Source organism: Sinohyriopsis cumingii, chromosome 6, assembly GCF_028554795.1.
Source record: "Sinohyriopsis cumingii isolate HCF-2022 chromosome 6, ASM2855479v2, whole genome shotgun sequence".
NCBI classification, from domain to species: Eukaryota; Metazoa; Mollusca; class Bivalvia; order Unionida; family Unionidae; genus Sinohyriopsis; species Sinohyriopsis cumingii.
In genome coordinates this window covers 65,949,679-65,974,802 of record NC_142966.1, presented here as the reverse complement: position 1 = coordinate 65,974,802, position 25,124 = coordinate 65,949,679, and the positions used below count along the sequence as shown (strand labels likewise).

The following is a 25,124-nucleotide window of genomic DNA, read 5'->3' as shown; positions in this document are numbered from 1 at the left end:
TGGCAGTGTTCTCTTGACAAAAATTCATTTAATGATCGAAAGAAAGGAATAATTTATATTTATCTTAATTACTAACTATTCTATAGACGACCAAAAGGATATTCAGATAACCTCTGTCCGTCCATCTGTCGATAGCTTGTCATACTACTGAATGAAATTCGTACCAGGATTTCGATGTGGGTCTTAATATCATATTTGGACTCTGTTGTTTGTATGATTATTGCGTGCATATTTGGGGTGATTTTGGTGTATTTCGCTAATGAACAATCACAAATGCGTATTTTCTTCTGCATAGCTTACATATAAATCGGATAAAAACGAAACGATAATTAAAAGAGTTGAAAGCAATGTACCAGAGGTGTGGGGAATAAAAGGGCCATGCTGTGCAAAGAAAAGAAAATGTGATAGCGATAGGCAAGATTTTATTTGTTGGTGACATCAGATTTGTTTACGTGGCTAAATCACATTTTACATATACAAAGGTACCCAAATGGAAGCGATGGAGGTGAGACTAACGTCAGATTTGTATGTCACTATCGAGTATCTGCCGACACAATTACCAGGTGTGTATGCTGCTTTTAGTGGGTTGATGTTGTTGTTATTATTATTGTTCTTCGTTGATGTTTTGGTAGATTATTTACCAAGCTGAAACCTGAAACAATGCTGATAATTACAAGTCTGATAATAAGCATATAGACATTTAAAGTTATTGACTATAATCGTCAATGTATAGATCTGCAATATGACTTGGATAAGCATGATAAGTCCTGTATATACCAGTGTACCAGGAAGTTATTCGTGTTTCTAATGGCGACATAAAAGTTACCTAAGCACTCATGCGCAAACCGCAAGATGGAACTGGTTCTTTTTATTTAACATTTCCGACAGACTGAACACTCAATGCAGCTGAAGGGTAACTGGTAAGTACATCTTGGCTCTTTATACTTTGCTATCTCAATCTCCTGCATTAACCATATCTTTTTTCTTCAGGATTCACATATAATCCCTTTAAGAAAGCAAATAACGCAAAACTTTAAACAAATGGAATAAATAAAAAAAACTTAGTCCAAAGTGAACATGTTAATTAATTGGTCGATCGAATGATTCACTAAATATTGTAGTTTTACTGTTTATTATCATTTAACATTATTTCATTCTGGAGTAATTTATCCCTCTCATCGTATTAAAATGAACGTTTTTTTTAAAGTAGCGTTTTAGTGTTATTTATATTTCATTTCTACCTTATTATGTTACAAATAGGCTTCTTGTGTTTGTCTCTGGATTCTTTCACTATATATACACAGTATTCGCACAACATAGGAAGTCATCTATCTTCTTTTTCACCGGTATACACCATTCGTGTCATCTTGGCAAACGTTGCCATTAGTCAAATGCATCAGCCTAAATTTTAAACTTTTATTGTAAACGTATTGCGCGAGCCCAATTTAAAACCACTTTCCCATTACACACGATGCCTAAGCTTCTCGGGAATAACTGTTACCGGACACAAATAAGCGAAAATAAATAATTTAAAAAAATTAGTACAATTCATTACTGAATACATTTCACATAAGTTCCAAGCAATCCTAATCATCAAATGAAATTCTGTACCTCGGTATATAAAAATATGTATGACAGCATTGGAGAGCAAATGTCACAATCGGCTTCAAATTTAGAAATCAAGGCACATTATGAAAATAAGGTTGAGAGAAATTTAAATCTTAAAGTCCGATGCTTAAGCTAAGGACGGAAGCCGATTTACTTTGGTTTTGTTTTTAAAAAAGCTAACTCAATACTGATGTTGTTTTTTATAAACATGTTCCAATAATTTATCAACACTTGTTTAATTAACGCAGTAATTTCATTTTGTTTTGATCTACACAAGTCCTTAAGATGAGTAAAAATTAACTTCATACCCTTTTAATTCACGAGCACATGCAGATCATATGAAACGGTTTCGTACGGTTGAGCGCTGCCTATTGACTCTCTATATTTTATATTCTCTGTTAGAGGTGCACCAGAGGAGACGAAATGAGCATAATTTATTCTGAAATATGATTGCATGTATTGGACTTCAGGCTAACATATTCGGTATGTTAAATACTGATATCTTACAAATGTTTTTATTCTGAAATAAGCCAATTGTTTAATGGTCAATGAAGCCAGATCATGTGGAGATATCAACAAGGGTTGTGTGGACGTCTAAATACACACAGACAATTCGAGATTAAAATCAGTACGTTGTTTGCACCATAAAACATCACCTGTCCTAATACTATAAAATGATCCAAAATTGAAAAATAATCACAAACAATATATCAAGAAATAAATTTCAAAAAAGAAATATTTATGCTAGTTTATCAAGACCTTAGTAAGGATACGCATACAAAACTACATCCACGTTCCTACCTACCTAGCTACACACACACACACACACACACACACACACACACACATACATACATACATACATACATACATACATACATACGTACACACACACACATACATACAATGAACTTTGCACCATAAAAATAAATATGTGTGTTGAATCGTTTTCTCACCTATGTAGGTTTCTTAATACTCCTAAGACAGGCCGCAGGTCTGAATATCTCTAGATTCTGATACTTCCCTGCCAGTGTTTGCTTTATCTATTATCACCTAGTCATCGGCAAGTGTCAATTTCACTAGTGTCAAATATAATTACTTTTAGACTCCCAGCTCACTGTCCAGTTAAATATCCCTTATTGCAGATCCCAGTGTTTGAAAGCTTACTTTAAATATGGGATTTCTATATTGTATTAGGCATAATAGATTATAGGTCTATATTTTGTACCAAGATAAGAAAATTCGAGATTCACGGATATGCAGCTTGAGAGGGTCTGTTTGGTATGACACTTGAAGATAGTCCTAACATTGAATTGATAAAATGAAGCAAATATCTCATTAATATAATAAAAAGATCATAAAGGTCAACAATCAAGAAGACTATAGGCGCAGCAAAATACATACATCATGCAAGAGTATAAACGAAAAAAGAGGAGAACCGAGAAAGGACAGCGAAGAAGATGACATTGATTGTGGACTGTCTAAGCTCTTATCATCAACCAATAAATCAGTTGACGTGAAACGAACTCTTCGCGAGTTCATAAAGAAACTGTCTGGTATTAGAGCTACAAGAGAGCAAAATGAAGATCTGCCAGACTTAGACGAGTTCACTATAATAGATTTCAAGGCTGTTCCACATAACATGAAGGAAAACAGGAAGGCTTCAGTTTATAGAATTTGTCGGTGCGAAGCTCAAGATGTAAGCTTCGACTGGAGACCAGTACGTAGAGTACGTAAGAATAACGATTCTTCAAAAGCTGAAAAAGACACCTTCTAATTTACGTCACATTGTTATATGTGAGGAAAATACTTTTTACTCCAGACACACTCATGGCATATACAAGTGAAAAACGGGATTCTAAAGGAGAAATACCTATACTACACTTTAAGGAAGGAAAAGATGTGATCAGTCAAACAAATTCACAAGCCCTTTATTTTAGGAACATCAACTGCCAAGAAACTTGTAAGTTCCTATTTAGACAATCACATTGATCAGCTTCCTCTTAATATGACCTTGAATATAGAGAGTGAAACTCTGCTGACAACATGTCATTGACAAGATGTCCCCGGCATATGTTTGTCTTTTCATGACACCAGCCTGGAAGAACTCATCAATTTTACCTTTTCTCATATATATTGCAACACAAATCAGGGCCGGATCAGGTCAAGGTTGATGGGGTGGGATGGGTTCCACAGTTTCAAAAGGGTCCTGACTGTCCTTGAAAGGGCACCAAAGCAAAAGTATATGAGTCTATTTACTCAGTGTGCATAAGACCCAATTAGAATAAAACAATGGCCAAATTTCAAATGACAAGTGGCAGGTGAGTATGTGTGTGTGTCTGTGCGTTACAGCGCAAACGTTATTACGGCTACAAATCATTGTCAGTTGGTAGTCGTTATGGTGACAGTAGCATTAGGGTTACAAAATTTGTGTCACCCTAATATTTGCTATCGTTGTGTGCATTGCCTTGCTGACTGATTCACAGTTTCATGCACGTATTGTATATTACCGAATGTTAGTATTTACAAATTTTAATGTAAGATATGCACGTGTTTATTAAATATTGTTATGCAACAATTTAACCGTGTCTTCAGGCTGTATTTTCTCCCACTGTCAGCGAATAATCATTAAGGCGACCTTTTCAAAATGCTTCCATTTTTTCAAAGTTAATAAGCATTTTAAGGCAATGTATCCTAAACGCGTGGTAAGCGTACCATCGGTGGTACGCGAAAGGGTTTCAAGGGGCACGTGACAGAAAATAAATCACTGAAAATTCGCACTAAAAATATAACACTACGGCTCTAGGAGAAGGGGCACACCGATAAGACCTGTGGGAGTGCGCGAATGTTATAAGTTTGAGAAAAACTGTTTTAAAGTCATATATTTAACTAAGATGAAATAGAAATACACACCTTTTCATTACTTTTCTCTTAGATCAAATTCATTGTCAAAACAGAACACGCGAAGCATTCCGAAACGGAGTAGAAGACACCTACGTGTATTTAATAATAGTGAGTGTTCTCTTGAGGTTGGATTTTGTACAGAATACTTAAACTAAACAAACTTAATAAATAATTAAAACAATAAAACATAAAAAGACCTGACAGAAGCGTATATAATCCACTTATATATCTATGAGTTAATACCTTATAAATTTTATCAAACTTTAGCACATAGGATATATTGGTTTTATTTCCTTCTTAAGCCCGTTTATCTCTTTCCGTAAAATACGTATCAGTATACATCTATTATTTGAAAGTATCAAGGACATTTTTCAGAGAATGCTGGTCATGGTTCATGGTAATGATCGCTATAAATCTGTATAAGCGTAATTGCCCGTCCTAGGACGGGATTCATAAAAGACTATTTAACCATATAAACAAAAGAGCAAAATAATTGAAAGCTCGAGTTTAAAAGAACGTTTGAAGAATAAAATTAAAAATGGAGCAAAAAGAAAGAAAAAATGGTTTGCCGCGAGTTTAGAGCTCGCGATCTTTTGTTTGGTAAGCGGGACGAGACACATAGAAAGAAAGAGAAATGTGGATGTGCGTGTTTATATATATATATATATATATATATATATATATATATATATATATATATATATATATATATATATATATATATATATATATCTTGCTATCGTGTATTTTACAGATATAATCGTTGACATGTACGAATTGCTCTTGAAATTCGGTGAATGCGGCATCTTGTTTCGTTTTCTCAATAGCTGCATCCGTTTTGCATATTAATCTACACAAGAGTTTTCGTACTTTGATTCATGACACCACTTCAAACAGGGAACAAAATGAAGAACTCATAATTTGTTTCGATCTGATAAGCAGCTAATATGTCCTGGTCATGTTGAAATAGGAGGTCAGTATCTCAACAAAATTGATGAAGCATTAAAGTGAAACCGGTGACACATTCTACGTGTTTGTGTTGTTTATATATATATATATATATATATATATATATATATATATATATATATATATATATATATATATATATATATATATATATGCAATAAAAAGCTCTTGGTATGGTGTATTTTACTAATATGATAGTTGACATGTACGAATTGCTCTTGAAATACGGTGCAAGTCGACATATTGTTTCGTTATCTCAATAGCCAGCATCCGCTTTGCATATTATTCTACACTCGAGTTTTCGTATTTTGATTTACGACACCACCTCAACAGGGAACAAAATTGAAGCCCTCATAATTTGTTTCGATGTGATAAGCAGCTAATCCGTCCAGATCATGTGCAAATATAAATTAAGTATCTCAATTAAATTTGTCTTTCAAATAACATAGGGCTTGGACGAAACAAACTATTATAACTTACGAGATAATACAGTTCACGAAATTTCACTTACACTATGATACAATGACACAGCCAAACAAAGTACACAAAGTAAATTTATACATTAAAAATCATGCATTCAAAGTACTAACTACCATGACGCATTTATATTTTACATTTCATACAGTGTTTGGTTGCATTCATTTTACTATTTTACTATGAAATTTCCACCAACATAACTATCTGTATTTCCATCTTCAAGTTAACTTAGTAGTCAGTCTGTATTTCATCAATGTATTTAGATGGTGCTCCATTGGTTCATATGTTCACTGCTTGTATCGTCAGAATGTGCAACGTAACTTAATGGCAGTAATTCGGCACAATGTATCAAAATCCTGCTGAATCGAGCAATATATCCAAGATCATGTTAAACTGCAAATTCAATGTAAATTTAGATGGAATTGTTAACAAAGTAATTGTTTAAATATTCACGATTCACTGATATATTTTAGGTCTGTGATGAGCATATTTATGTATAAAATAATACAATATGGTCGCGCTATCTGATATTCTATAAATGAATCTTCATAGCATTTTGTTATTACAATAAAAGATGGGGCTGTCAGAATATTGTATGTGTAAGCCAGTAACACGTCGATCATGACCCATTGCTTAAAATAACATGCTCTGATCATAGTTATTTTAACCGTTTCAAGAAGGAGATTGATAGACAATTCGATTAAATTTAAAACAAACAAAAATGGTTACCGCCTACACCATTCTAAAGTTGTTAGGTTGTAAAAGATTAAAGGATCAAAACTCTCTAAATGATAAAATTATGTCAAAGGCTGAATAGATGATCTTGTAAAGATGAAACTTGAACGCATATTTCCAGTAACATGTGGATGACAAAATGCAAAGGAGATCCATGCACACGTAATGTATAGAATGCATTTCATTAAAAATCAAGCTTGATGCATATTTAGTTTATAGGACAACAAATGCATTCGACCAATTCAGTTCTAAAGAAATATATATTTCTCGATAATACTATGATGTATTTGACACTTTGTGTATACGTGCCTGCTTGTCTATATGTCTTTATAGAACCTCGCTCTTTTAGTTGATACTGCATGTATACTTAAATCACTTTGCGAGATCTGTTAAACTTTTGTAAGTATTTACATGTGTCCATACGGAACATTGTGTTGCTCAGATGTGTGATTGTTTCCTCATTTTCTCAGCAACTATATTAAAAGAACTAATCTACGGCGTACACAGATTATCCTAAATCTACATTTTGTTACTACAAATTGTTCAGGATGAAGCAAACGGTGTGTACATTGTATGTTTTAACCAGATGTAAACATCAGGGTCCACCTGCATTGTAGAGCTAATACAAGTACCGAATATTTAGCCACGAACATAGTCATAAATGTAAGACATATAGGACGTAAAGAGTACTATATTTACATGTACCTGGCAATTGGATAATAGTGACATACATTTTGAATATGAAGATTATATACATATGGAGCACTGACCCTTTGGCCCTTACTGAGATAGCAGACTTCAACAGGTTTTGTCTTGCTTGGATGACCTCCACTTTTACAAATACGAAAATTTCAAAATTGTTGGTAGAGATAATAAAGAATAATTATTGAACCATTGTGTAAATAAAAACGTCACTCTTCTTCAAGAAACAAGACGTAACAAACATAATAGATTGCCTTATTACACAAAACACTGAAATACGCATTTTTATGAAGATGACAGTGCTTGACGGCATATGAGAGCTGCAAAAGATATATGTGCAATATTTGGACTCTTGAGAATCTTATAGCTTTTAAATATTTTCACCAAAACAAACGCGAAAGTAGACCTTCAGCATAAAGTATTTTTTAAAATCCTATCCACATATAGTCCTCACAACTATAAAAGCAATATTTTAGAACACTTGGGGCTTACATATTGGTAAGAGAGCTCATTATTGCTTTTCAGGCGAGTGGGATAGTTTCTAAACAAAATGTTTCCGACTAAAAAAAGACAAGATGAGAAATCTATCGTGAAACATTAGATCGCGGTAATTTTCCGACCAATACACGCTTTGACCCAGTATAAGTTTCTCACAATCGAACTTTGACCACGTTTGCGCGTCGGTGGTATATGTATCCAAGAAGAACAGTTTCTCAACTTGCATGGTGTGTTATCAAAATTCGAAAAACCTTTAAGTTGCTATATAGGTGAATATTATTTTTGTTATATATGTTTTGTTATTTAATTTTGTAACAACTCCGCCAGGCTCAGCATGAAACAACAAGGTTTTCTTCTTTTGAGACGTAGATCCAAGCGCGTGAATATCATAACTGATACGACCTGCCTGAGACAACCAGACTGAGATAAGAAAAGTAGGGTTGGCAAAACAGCTGGGTTTCTCTGTCACTTGTGTGAGATATATTGAGCCATATTGCTGAGGCTGCCAACGAGATGAGGCTTCGTAGGGAAATAACAACTGGTCGACAAGTGGAAAGGACTATATAGGATAAAGGTCATTTTCTGCCCCACCCCAACCCCTTCCAAATATCTTCGCATAATGGATGTTAAAAGTTATGGGTGGATTGATTTAGTATCTAACATAAAGTGTTGTGTTCACTTGCGTGTTGCTATGGAAACTGTGTGTTAAGAAAATATCAAAGAAGATATATACGTTTTCCTTTCGTTCCCATGTATTTGTCATCAATGTTGTTTCTTCATAAACTATTCACTAAATTTAAAATATCTTATTTATTTTGATTCTTTTTCTATTATAAAACTGCACCAAGCAAGGTTTCTGCCTGTTACAAAAAGACAAGAAATAAACACGAGAAACATAAGGTGTATGAATCAAAGAAGTCAACATGCAACTGCTTTTACTTTCATTGTAAAAATCAGACAGTCATTGATAACATCAAAAACTGTGTGCTCTTGGAAATTTGTATAGTATTGATGGCTGATATGATTTATCACGAAGCTTGGAGGCTTCGGAAGTCTCTTATTGTCGAAAATATTGATGTTCGTCCCCTACGTGGAAATTAAATATATTAATTCCTTAATTTTGTGGCAACACACACACACACACACACAAAATCTAAGTCTTTGAACAGGTCGAAATCGGGTATCTACACCTGTAGTTTTAAATTCAGTATCATGAAAATACTTATCTATTTACTAATCTGCGTGACTTGTTCATGAAGCAATGTTATCTCTCACTGAACATCTATGTGTAACGCAAATATTTCTAGTATAAAAAGGTGCTCGCACAATAAAAATGAACGAAAAGAAAGAAGAAATGATTTTACCCTAAATTTTGTTTTTATTTTTAATTGTGAATGCATGTGGTCACAACTCGGAGTGCAGCTTATGTCTTCCATCTACAAGGCTCCCTAAGACACTTAAAAGAAGTTAAACATACAGGCTTTTGCAAAATCTATGTGCAGTTGTTGTAATGCAGTTTGAAAAAAGGCATGTATTTATGATTCTGATCATCTTAAAATATACTTTGATTTTCCTGTTTTGCTTGATATGGCAATATGAGCCTTATAAACAGTGACACCTTAATGCTGGATTAGACTGAATATATGTGATGATTCGGTCGCCATAAGGATGTTTTGACTGTCACAATTGTATGTAACCATTATGGAAGAGCAGTATCAAGAGCGACAAAAGTGACTTCGTTTAAAAATAAGGTTTGTTGTTTCAATCATGAATATCGCTGATTGATAATAAGAAACATATTTTATTTTGAGGAATGATAATAAGAAACATATTTTATTTTGAGGAAATCATATACATATATGTGCTACAGTTACACAACACAACATGAAGTCATTCCGTGATCCTAATGCTGTTCTATGATATATGTCGCCCTAATGATGGTTACGTACTTGCGTGTGTGTGTGTATGTGTGTGTGTGTGTGTGCATGTGTGTGTGCGTGTGTGTAATCAGTCTAATTGGAGTGTGATTTAGATTTAAATATATGTACGAAAGTGGTTCTTTATGTACATTTTGATAATTCGTTTAATGTACATATCATCAAAAGGAAAATAAATATAAAGTTTGCTCATTGGATATTTTTAATTTTCAGTTCAGTCTGCAATATATGATAATAATATGTGGTTCAAAAATATTCCAGTATAAGAGAGTAATGTGTCAAAATGGTGGCATTACAAATGTCTTTTATTTTGTTATTTTCATAAATTCATGTGTATACCATCTTAGAATTTCCAAAATTATTATGTGATTTGTTTTGCTTTAAAATGCACATGCCTTGAAATGAAAAAGATGCAGGTGCCTCATTCTCTGAGCCCGGCAAATGACAATGTGGGATGTAACAATATTTATATGGACTATTGATAAAACCATTTAAAATTTTCATATGTGGCTGGAAAAAAAATGACTTAATAAGCCTTTTTCGTAGACTGAAATGCATATCACACAACACACATTATTATGTCACAAACACCTGCATTGATTGCGTGTTTTGCCATTCCGTAGACTAATAACCGGGTGCATACAGTAGTGCTCACCATCCTGGAAGTTCTCATCAGGTTCACACAGTCATGGATTTGGAATGTTGATAGCAGAGGGCCATTCAGCTGGAATGTCATATTACCTTGGATAGAAACTATCCAAATTTTTAGGCCTGTCCTATGAGCATTAAGAAACCATTACAGTTAGCTGAAGATGAATGTGGGACAAAGTGAAGATATTTTAATATCATCTAAGTTTGGGACTGCGTGAAGATATTTTTGATCTCGTTTAAATTGCATCTACAAATGTTAGAGACTTTTCATATTATAGGCAATGTAAAATCCTGTTTATATTAATGTATTATAGACAGCTTATGATTTTTTATACTTTATTTTCTGTCAACTGTGCATTTTGGAAGAAAGAATAATGAGCATATTTATTATATCGATATTTGTCACATGTAGGAAGAATTCCAATCATGATAACACTTTACTTCGTTATCCTCAACTGACGAATAACAAAGATAAATACTTCAACCTAGGATTCAATGTCACGTATGCTATGATAAATTATGAATTTGTAGGTGTCATTAATTCACTTACTATTGTAGCGACCTTTTCACTCACAATCTGATTAATTCATTAATTAACTTTTATTTTCTTTTTTTACTCTGTTGATTTAATTTAATTACATTTAAGTATGTGGTTCCTCTATTGGCAGAAACATAAAACTCACAGAAAATTATAAATCATGGTAATTTGCAAAGGATTATCTCAGAATTTATCTAATGTCAAGAAATATGCATAGCAACTGATGCATGCTTATTAAACTACTTATGGAACACTCTTTTAATTGCAGGGTGAAAATGGCAAACATCGAGCTAAGTAAGTATTAGAATGCTTGCATTTCGTAACCTCATTTCTGGTCTCCGTTGGCGTGATAGGCGGAGGGGAGTGAGTGTTGCATTTGTCGAACATTTTTTGCTTGTAAATTTGTTTCACAATGATAGGGTTACTATGGAAAGGTACATTCATTATGCGTGCTCTTGTGGACACTGTTGCAGCGTACTGTTGCCTTCAAACTGTTCTCCTATGTTATTGTTGGATGGGGTACATTGCTATAGTCCTCGGTTCTGTACTATGCCCATTGGACAAGAGTGCATTGGAGAACGTTTAAATAGAGAGAGTGCATTAATAGAATTTAAAAAATATTATTGAGTCTGAGCATAAAAATCTAGGTAATCAATAACTTTATTGTGTTTCAAAATATACTAGGTAATCAATAACTTTATTGTGCTTGAAAATATACTTTATTTCGTGACCACAAGATTTCTTTCCAGGGTCATAAGTTGTATAACTCGTAGACAAGATATTTTAAGTTCAGCACTATTCGAACTTGAATTCATTAGAACATTTCCTTACTATAGCACTTCTAAAACTTAATTCATGGATTATTCTCGAATGTCGAAGTATGTCATTATTGAATTTGCCGTTAAGCATTTTTCGCGGAATTAATACAATAATATTCAATGGAATTCGGATGGACAAGCCGCGAAACAAAGTGAATAAACTCTCTTTAAATGTGTATGTAATGTGACTTTAATATAGGTATGTGCGGAATTTTGCCAATACTTTCCTGTGGGTTTGTGGTTCTTACCAGGCTTTTCCCAGTTATTCTTCTACTAGTTATATTTGTGGCTATATATAGTCGGCCTAACATGCTGAAAAATGGTATTAAAATTCTTTTTTCTTGTTCATTTTTACAGTGTTTTTCCATGAAAATAACTTATTTGTTAATTTTTTTTAAAGCGTGTTGTTTTCACTCTTTCTTTTGTTACTGTTTATTAGAGCCTAATATATAAAGGTGCTCTGTCCTAGCGTCATCTAAAGGATTTAATGAATTGACTCCCTTAGCATGTAGTGACAACTAACCAATTGTGCAGTTGACCGAGATAGGATACTTTGTATATTTAACATCGATGGAAGCTATTACAGGTCTATTTAGTGAATGGTAGTTGTGTAAACACATTCCGGCAGCGGACAATTGCTTATTTATCAGTCCATTTAAGTTGTGTGGTCCCATTTTCTCGATCATGTAGGACCAATGCTCAGATTTGAACAAATTACTTTTTGAGTGGATGCGGTGTCTTGCAGAGGTGAAATTCACAGACCCGATGCACAGAAAGATCTGCTCCATACGCCAAGGTGTAGATTGGGTTATCACATAGGAACCTTGGCTAGCGAAGATGCGGTCCACGTTGGGACGTTTTCGATTACGGACTTAATACTTATACTAATCTTTACATTGCACGCACTCATTTTAAAGAAAAATACAGTTTTTATTCTCACACAAAACCATGCATTTAGTAGCATACATGATACGCGGATTTCATAAACTTTGTGCCACTGTAATCAACTATTTGTTTGCCTTTGAAATATGAAACCTATATTTTTGAGTCAACCTTGTGCTTCTAGATTACAAATAGATTATGAGAGAAAAACAACACGGAAAACATTAATCATTCAAGGAAACGACTTACACAGAGACGATAGCGATGATCGTATCTCGTGAATGTATTTTGGCAGCCTCCAGTGTTACAGAAAACTTCCACTTCATGACGAGCATTTGACGAGCCTCGAATAACCAACGACTTAGAATGGTTCTCTTTCATCATTTCCGACCTTTCCAGAATGTGAAACACAACTCATGTATGTTTCTATTACATACACGATTTTGTTTATTCCATATTGGTATGACATTAATTTGCATATATTTCGAATATTTATTACATATAATGCAATGGATGAAAGCGAATATTTAATATACCATTGCAAGAAATGAACAAAACATTCGATACTTTATCACGAACCCATTTAATGTTATTTACATCGTGAATAGTTACATTGAATGGTGTATTTAGCGCTAATAACCTCACTGATGTCCATTTTATCGACTATTGATGGGACAAACGTTAGTCCCCGTCCAGCAAACATACTTAAATTTACCTGATAAACAGCAAACACTATCTTAAAAAAACCCAAATTCTTCTTACTACAATTGTACATTCAATTAATAACGTTGCGATCGTGGATGACGGATTCATATATACGGTCAACAAACTAGTAAATAACTAACAGACAAAGTTAAACATTTATATGCCATAACTGGTATAATTTTATATATATATATATATATATATATATATATATATATATATATATATATATATATTTATCACACACACACACACACACACACACACACACATATATATATATATATATATATATATATATATATATATATATATATATATATATATATATATATATGTGTGTGTGTGTGATAAATTCTTTAAGTCAACCCATAAGGTAAGCTTTATATATTACTGATTTTCTAAATGATTTTTATTCGAGGTTAATAAGTAGCAAACCCATCTTCAAAGTTTGATAATACTTATTGAACACTATGTCCTGCCAAAATTTGTCGTAGCTTGTCACGTAACCGTGTTGTTCCAAAAGCAGTGGATATTGCGTACTGTGCGAGAGAGCAATGACTGGTTCAACTATATTCATGGGGGTGTAAGATTCCTTTTCAGCGTATAGACAAGATGGTACATTAATTTTATTCACTATTATGAATTTGCGTTTTTACTTATGATTATATTTGTAGGGGAAAGTGAATTTTAAAAGGTTTTAATTTTGAGAGTCATATATTATTTACGTATGTTCATGACAACGTTACAGAAACATTCCAAATAATACGTTGATCTGGTCATATAGATTTGACTCTTAGCATGAATGTTATTCACAAATCAGGGGACTGCAATCCGAATTCAAACTATAATATTTTCCACTAAACCAGGGGTGTCATGAGGGATGACAAAAGTGGTGCGGCCCTTTTGCCATCGAAAATGCCCTCATGCGGCCCTCAGGGGGCCTTGAGTTTCAGACCCATGCACTAAACCTTTGACCTCTCCATCAAATTGGTATCATTCTGTTAGAGTGCTTAATTTTATATTTCTGTGTTCATCATTAGATTCCAGCTACCCAAAATCACTAGAGGTGGTAACGTTCAACCAGCCGATGCAGATGGCTCAACCGGTATGTATCGATTGATATAGAAGCTTAGATGGCATATACATTAATAACCCTAATTCTGATTCAAAATATTCTACACAGAGTTCAGTTTCATGCTGAATATAGCACGCACAATGTTATGTTTAGTGTTTATGACATTACATGCGCACTAGGTTTAATTAGAATGCATTTAATTGCGAGCATCATTATTTGACATAATGAAAAATTAATATGATTTATCTTCTGCTTGAAGGAGATTTTTCGGTCAAAAAAGTAAAACCATATTTCTTCGTTAAAATATTAGTCTGGAATCTAATGGGAGGTTCTAAAAGAGAAGGACTAAAATAAACACTGTGATTTATCTTGACGGAGACTCTCTCTCCCTCTCTTTGTGTGAATCCATTCATTTTTTCATTTATCCAATAAGCTTACGGATATCCATCCGAGTCCATGAGATTGTTTCTTTTTTGTTTTCTTTTTTCCCCCTATTTTTGTCTATAGCGTAATTCCCTTACGAAATATATCAAATGGAATGGAAAAAACCAGCGAACTTACAGAATTAAGAAACATCTAGCTACGCTTCAAAAGGAAAGAAAAACATTTCAATTATTTATTTGATTTTTAACTTAAGTCAACACCAACAATGAATCAAGAATGAAAATATTTTCCACCATCATTCACTATTTTAGTAGTGTCAAGTTCTCCTAAACAGATGGACATTTATACCATTTTTATAATTGCTTTTCTACCTTTCTCTGTAGAGCCATCATACCATCAACACCACAGTTGTTGTCAATCAGCAACCGCAACAACGCCGTAGTCATAGAGACTGGAACACTGGGCTCTGTGGATGTCTGGGAGATATTACTTCGTGTAAATTCTCTCTCTCTCTCTCTCTCTCTCTCTGTCTCTCTCTCTCTCTCTCTCTCTCTCTCTCTCTCTAGTAAACTTCCGAAAATATGTAGCATCTGGATATTAAGTGTTTTACTGTCTACATATTTGTAGTCCAATGTATTAGCGGAATTGAATCTAATCTCGGTTATCAGTATTCATAGAACTTACGCACTATTGCAGATATATCTTTCAGCAGCATATGTCGACAATTCTGATGCACTTATTGTCATTTACTTTTGGTTTCTGGGCTATGAATATAAACAAAAGATTATAGCCGTTCCGATCCCATTACTATATTGAAATATATATTTTGTTTGACTTAAATATCTCGTTGAACTTAAACTGAACCACTTTCATCATCATGCGATGCTGAAAAAGAAATATTTAGTCGAAGATGTAGTGGATTAATACCTTTGGTGGTAAGTGATACCTAAAGGATTATCGGCAGCGCTGTTTTATATCACGCATCGAACGAATATTAAGGTATGAAATTAATGCATGGAATAAATAGTGATAATTTTCAAAGATAGAACATATAGAGAATATAATCATTTAATGCATTACATAAACAAAATAAAATTGTACAAGACCGATTGCAGGATGCATATCTACCAGGAAAATAAATTAACTTAAAGTTATAAAATGCAACCAGTGGTTCAATTAACGTAGATACGATAGAAATCGAGTGAGCGTTCAAACTCTAATTGTCAGTCATGTTCTTCTAACCGGATAACTTGTTGCAATCACTCTCCAGAATCAACACATCATATTGGTTAGGGTCGACTTGACCTGGAATACTCTTGTTTCCTCTGGCTTTCCTGTGCGTCTCTGCCTTTAGTGGCCTGTCTTTGTCGTCCAGTTTACGTACATTCTTATTTTCTGGCGTTCACCCTTATACCAATCATGGAAGCTGTTTTCCTTTTGAAAATATGATAAATGCAGCCTAAATCTAAGTTAGTTGCCTCACACCCTGAACTAAGTACACAGCCTCCTCTCCGACTCAGAATTAGCCTGTATGATATTTCACAACAGACACTCGCTGCAAATTGTTTTCAGATCAACTACCTTGCATCCAAACAACATTGCCGTTTTTGCATACACAAATTATTTATCTTTCCCATAGAAAATTAACATAATGCATGAAAATTAACGTATTCTTTCAATAGAAATAGTTACCGTTACTAACTGATCGAGAACACCGTTCGTTCTTGCTTAATGACAATATAGTCCATTGGGAATTATTAATCACTATCTTGAGTAATTTCAGGAACATGTACGCATAAGGTTTATCAGCAAATACTCGTATTTCCCGCCATGCTGATCAAACGTTAATACATCCGATACATAGCTTAACAACATTCACATATTAGACAAACAAACATATAAAAACAAAATTCACTTCGTAGTTTAACTACAGCATTGCTAAGTATCAGTTGACCGCCATAAAGCATAACACAAACCTAATTAAATTAATTTCTTAGCATACATTATTCCTATATTATTTAAGACAATTAAATTAAAACAATTATCTTAAGAATCATATCAAAGTAATATTTTATTTGAAATTAAGACACAGTACCTTCTTCCTTCGAGGTTCTCCCCTTTTCTTTAAGCGGAAACTTATAACTCTGGTAACTAGTCCCTCAAAGACCATCAAGTACACTCCCTTTTACAAACTTTACGATGGATCCCGCCCAACCCCGGATACAAGAGACTTCGCCTCGCGCAGAAACATAGTCCGCCTGATTTTGTGGTGCAATATATTTATAAAACACGAACTTTGGCATTGGAAACACAACCCCAACCGTCAACTTACCCAATCAGAATCCAGATTTATCTAACCGGCATTATTAGCACACGTCCCTCCATGATCTGGAAAATTTAACATTTTGCCGCTTTCCATAATAGTCCAGTCTCTGCAAAAGTCAACTTATTACAAATATTAAGAGAAGTACAAAACCTAATTTTGAAACGTGACAACCCATGGCATTTCGATAAACAACACCCAAGTTCTACCCGTTTCAAGTTATTTACATTTTAAAAAAACAACAAACATTGTCTCTTCTTAGCAAATCTCCAGCTCAAAGACATAGTTATAGTAGTGAACGTTGAATATGGTCTCCTTTTAAATATTTGGAAACTTCCCAGGGAACTAGGTTATAGTCTTCTTTCAAATGTGTGGCAATGCTTTAGTATAGTAATGTGGATTAAACAGAGTATTATATCCCAGTTTTGCAGTCGTCAAGAATGGAAACGCCCCTTTACAAATGTACCGCTATAAACTGGTAAATGAGTGGCTGATCAAATTTCTAACAATTTTCAAACGTAACGTGCAAGATACCAGTTAGTTATGACATTTTTACATACTTTTCCAATCATATCTAATTTCAATAAACCAAAGAAGTCATATATAAGACTCGTATTGGAAAAGGCCTAGGCACCTGTCTAGATTTGCGGCAATAAAGAGATGTATTTAGAAAGAAATATATGTAACGTCCAAATCACCTTTCAAATTTGAGAAATTATTTATTTCACACTTGTAATGACACTATATATATATTTTAGTCGCATAAACCACTTTCAGGTACTGCAAGCTGCTATGCTTATAACTTATCATCTTTGTTCCCCATGTAGGATTTGCGTCACTTGATTTAGAATTTTCCCCAGCCACCACTCGCATTCTAGCATCTTAAATTCACTCTGAACTTCCGCTTGGCAACAAATACAACGTGCCTATACCATAATATAAATAGGCGAAGAATGATTTTAATTGCTCTTTCGCTACTTTGCACAGCTCAGGAAACTTTATTACAACCAACAACTGATCCGTGAAAATCATACAATGATTGGTGCCCATTCTATGATATGAACGAGTATGTGCCTTCTTACTGGATTGCAATCTAACTAACTGCACGCGGATGTATTCACCCTAACTACATTTGGATACATGTAAAAGTACATAATATGATAACCAAAACATACAACAGGAGAAACGTGGATGCAAACGAATATATTTACGCGTATGCATATGTTAAGAAAAGCGTATTTATATTTAAATAATGAAAAAAGGCCGTACTGTGTGTTACACATTTGTGGGAAAATACATTATATTCATCGACATATTGTTTGAAACGGGAATCATCATATTGCAATGGACCCAATATTCGTTTTAAGGTATACTGGCAAGCATTTGCTGCTCCTGTTATTCCTGCTACCTGTCTGCGCACCTGGGCGAGTCATGTTGTCTTCCGATGTGTTTCGGTCCACTGCAGTGCCTTCCCATAGCTGGATGCCTCGTACCCTGGCTCGTTGCACTGAGGGTTAAAGTACGAGAAGCCAATAGAATCCAGGTAAGAATTAGACGGGGGACTGAACACTGATGGAATTGTAGTCATGTGTGACAGACAAGGGAGCAGCAAACACACTGCAAAACAAAGACTACAGTATATTTAAGAAATATTAAAAGCCTTTGCTTATACCATTTAAATAACAGATAGAAAATCAGAAACTGTTACTATCACAAGAGTTGTATGTTGTTATCTATATATTTGGCAATGTACTTAACTTTTCAATTACGTACACACACAAATAGAGAAAGATAACCTGAAGCTTTGGTCCTTACGCTAAGGACTACATCGGCAGACTGAGGTGATTTAAAATGATGGTCAACACCGCTCGATGGAATGGTGAGCGATGTTAACAGATTGTCCCAGATATGCGGCAGATTGTAACGGTCCCTGTCTCCGTTCAGCGTCTGTTTTTATACACCGATCCAAATTGATTCCTTAACCCCCTGCTGAAACCAGGCTTGTTCTCAATCTATGATTTTTACGGAGTTACAAGTTATAGTATGACCAGGGCACACATTCTGGACGTGCTTTGACACCTCAGACGAGCTTGAACTTGGTCTTCGATGTTCATTAAAACTCGCATTCAGTGATGTTTTCGTTTCCCCATTATCTTCTTGATGTCACTGACTTTCACCCTGTCCTTCACACTTTATGTGATAAATAACTCCACAAGCATCGCTCTTATCAGACTTATCCTTGAGGTGAGGTAACATATGTCTTATGGTCCGGTACGGTTTGAAATATACATTGACTTTGTGTCGGTGTAACATGCCCTTCATCAATTCGGAAGTCCCTTTAACATATGATAGGACGATGTTGCCTTCCGAAACTATTTTCCCAGTTGGTCTACCTTCCACGGCATTGTCGTTCGGAATAGCCTTGAAACATTCTTAATCGCCCATTCCGGATAAAGACACCTCTTGAGGGCAGCATTGACACAGTCTCGTTCCTGTTTTAAATCTGTTGGATCAGATATCACATCTTTGACTCTGTAATGTAATGTTCTGACCACCCGAAGTGTCTGGTCTAACGGATAGTACGAGTCAGAATCAAGGTACTGGTCGCGACGTGTAGGTTTACTATAAACTGTAATTTTCAATGTGCCGTCGTTGTGTGACGGTGTTTGTGTCCAAAAAAGATAATCCGCCATTTAGTTCCTTTTCGATGGTGAATTTAATATTAGTTCAATGCTATTAATGTGATATGTGAATTCAATCACATATTATACCCTTTGCTTAGTGTGTGTGTCGTCAACATATTTGTACCGACCAACACGGGTGATGTGGAGCATTGGTTAGTCCTAAGGCCTCAAAGTGTTCCAAATATAAATAACACACTTTCGGGCAAATTGGTGAACCCATTGCAGCTCCTTGTATTTGAAGGTAGAAACTTCCGTCATACTAAAAGCATTTTCACTTCAAACAAAATTCCAAGAGTCTTGTTATTTGTTGTGATGACAGTACTTTTCTCTGTGCAAGTGTTCTATCTGAAGATAATATGTCATTCTTAACTGACAAGCTTTATCAACCGGTACACTAGTAAATAAAGCACTCACATCGTATTATACCAATACTTCGTCCTCCGACACATTCCTTGTCCTTAACGATGCTTGCAAAATCTATATATTTTTTACACAGAATCATGGCTCCTAAACCTGATTCACAGAAGAGGTGATGGTTTGAGAATGAGAGAAAGAGAAAAACAGTCTTTAAACAGATTAAATTGTTCCTTTTCTTATGACGAACTCAATTTACAGAATAGATATGTACAATATCTTATAAAGAGTTAGTGAGTATCTGCAAGTTGATACCAGAAATATCGAAACAATACCCTTTCAGTCCGCACCATACGATACAGCCGTTATCAAACAAGATACTATTGTCTAACTGATTGATTGCATGGTTTCTTTCAGATTTGTATACGATCAGCTCTTGAATTTTTTCACCAGACTCACATTTTGTCCATATGCATCCATTCCCTACCTTCCCGGTTAACCTCTTACATTTTTAAATGTTGCGTTATCTATCAAGCTGAAAAGAACTAATCATTTTCGACTGTGTACGTAGTTATGCAGGCGTCTATCACGCAGTTTAGATTATACTATGAATCAGGTCCTCATTCTTTTGTCAACTGTTTGGACATTACTATAATATGTCTGCTGGATCTTACCTGTGTAGAAATATTAGGACGGTAGGTTGTTTTGTTCCCGTCTCATTTATACATTTATATGCTTTCGATCTGTGTTTTATTTCATTATTCATTTATAGGATTGCAACATATATAGAATCAAAATTATAAGTCAAAGATTTCATGATAAAATTAAAGATTAAAAATTAAAAATTTAAATAATATATGTCTGCTGGATCTTACCTGTGTAGAAACATTAGGAAGGTAGGTTGTTTTGTTCCCGTCTCGTTTATACATTTATATGCTTTCGATCTGTGTTTTATTTCATTATTCATTTATAGGATTGCAACATATATAGAATCAAAATTATAAGTGAATGATTTCATGATAAACGTTACATCGATTTCAAAAATCGATTTGTTAACACTTATAGCAATCCAAAGATTTCTTCCTTTTGATAAATGTTTGTTTATCTGCTATTAGATTTTTCATTGCATCAAAAAAGAATGCTATCAAGTTTTAATGTCTCATTGTGAATGATATGTACAGTTCTCTCTCTCTCTCTCTCTCTCTCTCTCTCTCTCTCTCTCTCTCTCTCTCTCTCTCTCTCTCTCTCTCTCTCTCTCTCTCTGACACGTTGAGCCAAAGACTGTAGACTATGCCTTACTGATTTGGTAACGTTCATCCGTGCTATAACAGTTAAACTTAGAACACCGCCTAAGTGTGTAGCAGTCATCATACGAACTTAAGGTATGTTCATCTATTAATTAATAAAGTACTTTCGTACTATAGATATATACTATATGTATATGTGTGTATATATATATATATATATATATATATATATATATATATATATATATATATATATATATATATATATATATATATATATATATATATATATTTATATATATTACAGGGTAGTATCCTGAGCGACTGCTGTACTGTCTGCTTTTGTCCTCAATGTGTAATGTGTCAGTTGAAGCGAGAGTACGATTTCGTCCAGCGGCACCCGGAATGATGACTGAAGGGTTCCTAAATGCTAAATGAATTTGAATTTTATGCAACGAAATTACTTGATCGCACATGTAAATGAAAAGTATTTCCTCTGTTATAAAGATGACAAATTCCTGAGGATTGTTTCATCTATTCTTTCTGTTTTTGAGAGTTGGTATATTTTTTGTGAACTTGATATTTATTCTGGGAGAGTTTTGGCTAGCATTTATATAATTCCTTCTGCCATTGAAATCACCTTTAGTTTACATATCTCAGTTAAAATACGTTTATCCTTTCTTGTACTTTTCCTTTATAAAAGTAAATCTATTATCTTCAGAATTTAAACTCAATGTAATCTAGTTTAATTAGAAAAGTGCCAAGTAGCAAATAGTATAGAAGAAAAACAGAACAGAGATGCAATGTCTTTTGATTTTTAAATTTCTGGAAATATATGAAAGCTTGTTTTCACGTTTCGAGGATTTTAAAATTTTATATGTCTTTAACCTAGCAACGATTCGCAAACAGCGTTGAAGAAAAGGTGGTGTTGATGGCTGGCCCTTTTGGGAAATATTTGTCATTATGTCTCAAAATGTTTGTCTTGTTATTCTTATGTTCCTGTTAACAACGAATCGGATTGTCACATTAGTTTGTACGCTATGTTTTGCCGCTTTTTATTTTGTTTTTAGTTTCTGGAGTGCTGCTAACTTATCGTTAATGCTTCCATTTATTATGAAAGAACTGCATCAAGCCCATGTGGTATGCGAACAAACAAAACAAATACCATAGTTTGTCCCAGTTGAAACTATTTCGGCTGCTAAATAATGTAATTTATAAAGACCACGTCAGACAATTAAATCCAAGATCTGGAAAAGAGATAATATGAACGTTTACACTATATACGATTTCAATGTGTTATGTGATGATTAGTCAGTCATCTTGTCAAGGTATCATATGCTGCATATAATGAATTCTACATGCTTCGATCCTCAAAGAATTATTTCAGTTCTCCAATAAAACATTTCCTGGTCGATAACATTTGTCTGGAATTATTTATTCAATTAAGTGTATGTTTGCAGTTCCGTCAACAATATCTTTGTTGGCATTCTCCTTTCAAAATTATTTGAACAGTCAACACCTTTGAAGTAAATAATGTCAATAAAATACACCAGAAGTTATTTTGTGTTTTTTCGTCTCCCAAATATTTCCTTTCTTAGATTCTCTGATTAAAACCGCATATTGAGGTTCTGGAACGTGTGTTCATGAGTTTGAACGTTAGATTTCATGTCGAATCATAGAGAACTGTAATTTTGTAATGACACATATTAAAGCTGAAAACGAAGACTCAATCTCAGACTCGTAGTTTGAAGGTTTACATGCCATTTCGTGTCTGTTCATCTGTCACGGGACTCACTGGGCTATTTAATATGGTTTTCCTTTCTAACTTTTACAAATAGAGATACTCTTTACATTTGTTTACTGCTTCAGATTTTAGGTCCAGTTACACAATATTTATCGTTTTATTTAGACAGTGTCGTAAGTTCGTTTTGTATTTTGCAGTAACCCTTCTATGATTAAAGTTAATAATGAAGAAAGCAGACTGTATCACACTTTTCGTTTCTATGCTTTATACAGCGTATTGTTTGGTAATAATAAAAGTTGTAATTATTAGTTTCGCTAACTTTTATTCTTAATGTTATCTCATGTAAAGTCTGAAATACAATGGCGAACACGTAAGAGGGACACATTAAAAGTAGCCATCAACATCACTGAGACTAATAATTAAGACTCTTTGATCAAGACAGTCAAAATCTCTATCGCACTTCGTACAATGAAAGACACAAACATTTTGTAAGAAGCTCGTGATTATGATTCATTGAATCTTTGTAGCACATTATGAAAACAAATAATATGACTACATAAAAACACACAATCTTAAATAGAATATAATGTTTAATTGGACAGGACTTTTTGTAGTAAGATGATGATAATCTAAACTTTCAATCAAATTTAATCAGAACGGAAAATTGAAAATAGTATTTTAAATTATATCTGAAAAATGTCCGTTTACTAAACATATATAGTGGAAATACGATCCTATATGGATATATGTAAGGTATTGAATGCTGAATCATAATTATTCGTAGATATGTGTAGTCTATACATCTAAATAGTATGAAATATAACGTTTCTGATTTATTTTGCTTGTATATTTTGTTGTTGATGTTAATGCTTGATGTAATATACTGATATTTAAATAAATAATGTGCCTTTATTTCAGCTTTTCTTTTGAATAATGCATTGCGTTTTCCTCGGATGTTAAATCGTATGAAAAAAAACATCAATGAATAAATAATATTTTTAAATGCAAGAAGAACTACTAAAAGGTATACCTTTGGCAAAGATAAATGATAATTGGCAAACAAAATGATAAAATTACATCTACTCGAAAAATATGCAACTTAAAATTGTTTTCATGGGTCGTGAATGAAAAAGCAGGAACAAATATATCGACCAAATAATTTCGTGTTGCTTATTGTCTATGCACAGGTGTTCTGTAATGTATCCGTTATTGCCATTCCAGTCACTGTAACCACTTCATCAAAAAGTCTTAATAAAAACCTGTGGATTTTATGTACCAAATTATTGAAGCATGCTGAATTTCGATGATATAGCCTCGGCATAAATAGTGTTAATGTGCTAGTGAAATTCCAATCATAGACGAAGGCGAGTCCACCTTCGTCTGATTTCTTGTTATGCAGTAGGTAGTTCTGACAACATCAACAATTAAGCTGCAGTGTTGCATGTGCCATTCAATGCATATGCGCTGCAGACTTATGTCGAAACAGTATTCATGGATTAAATGCAGGCAACGACTGATAAATGATGTATCTTAAAGAAGTGAATCAACGCAAAGTTAATACCATTTCTGCCACGGCTATGCACACATTTTAGAACATAGCTATAAAAAAAGAACGATGTTAAATTTTAGTCGGAAATACAGCTCTGATTCGGAAATGAAGGGTACTAATAGGCGTTCTGAAAATAATATTTGTTATGTATCTTTCTGATAGGAAATGACAAAATCAAAAACTAAAAACGTTAACATTAACCATTACTTTTTCCCTCTGTTTCTGGTTAACTCTTGTAAACATTCTCCTTCTTTGCTTTTTCACTGATTATTGCTAGACGATGTGCTTGAGTTATTGAACGCAACATAATCTATATATTTGCTTCCTTTAAAGGTTA

General features: G+C 33.9%; 1 protein-coding gene across 4 annotated transcripts; it reads left to right on the top strand.

Annotated features, from left to right (window-relative positions):
* The first annotated feature begins 815 nt into the window (after positions 1-815).
* On the top strand, positions 816-24,150 carry LOC149797114 (cornifelin-like). 4 transcript variants are annotated; one of them, XM_089961787.1, is made up of 6 exons: positions 816-920; positions 11,288-11,313; positions 14,468-14,532; positions 15,270-15,381; positions 18,577-18,752; positions 21,802-24,150. In XM_089961787.1, exons 1-6 carry the CDS (start codon positions 901-903, stop codon positions 21,901-21,903), a joined length of 501 nt encoding a protein of 166 aa, XP_089817913.1. In that variant the 5' UTR covers positions 816-900; the 3' UTR covers positions 21,904-24,150. The 4 variants fall into 4 exon arrangements, with proteins under 4 accessions (XP_089817913.1, XP_089817914.1, XP_089817911.1 ...); XM_089961788.1 differs by lacking the exon at positions 816-920 and adding an exon at positions 2,047-2,091; XM_089961785.1 differs by lacking the exon at positions 816-920 and adding an exon at positions 10,594-10,658.
* The last annotated feature ends 974 nt before the right edge of the window (positions 24,151-25,124 follow it).

What these genes read in the sequence shown, in the direction of transcription:
- LOC149797114 (XM_089961785.1), top strand. Translation starts at nt 10,609, where the DNA reads ATGAGCATTAAGAAACCATTACAGTTAGCTGAAGATGAATGTGGGACA. An exon ending in CGATGCAGATGGCTCAACCG is followed by an intron (nt 14,533 to 15,269) that starts GTATGTATCGAT and finishes CTTTCTCTGTAG; the next exon opens with AGCCATCATACCATCAACAC. An exon ending in GAGAAGCCAATAGAATCCAG is followed by an intron (nt 18,753 to 21,801) that starts GTAAGAATTAGA and finishes TATATATTACAG; the next exon opens with GGTAGTATCCTGAGCGACTG.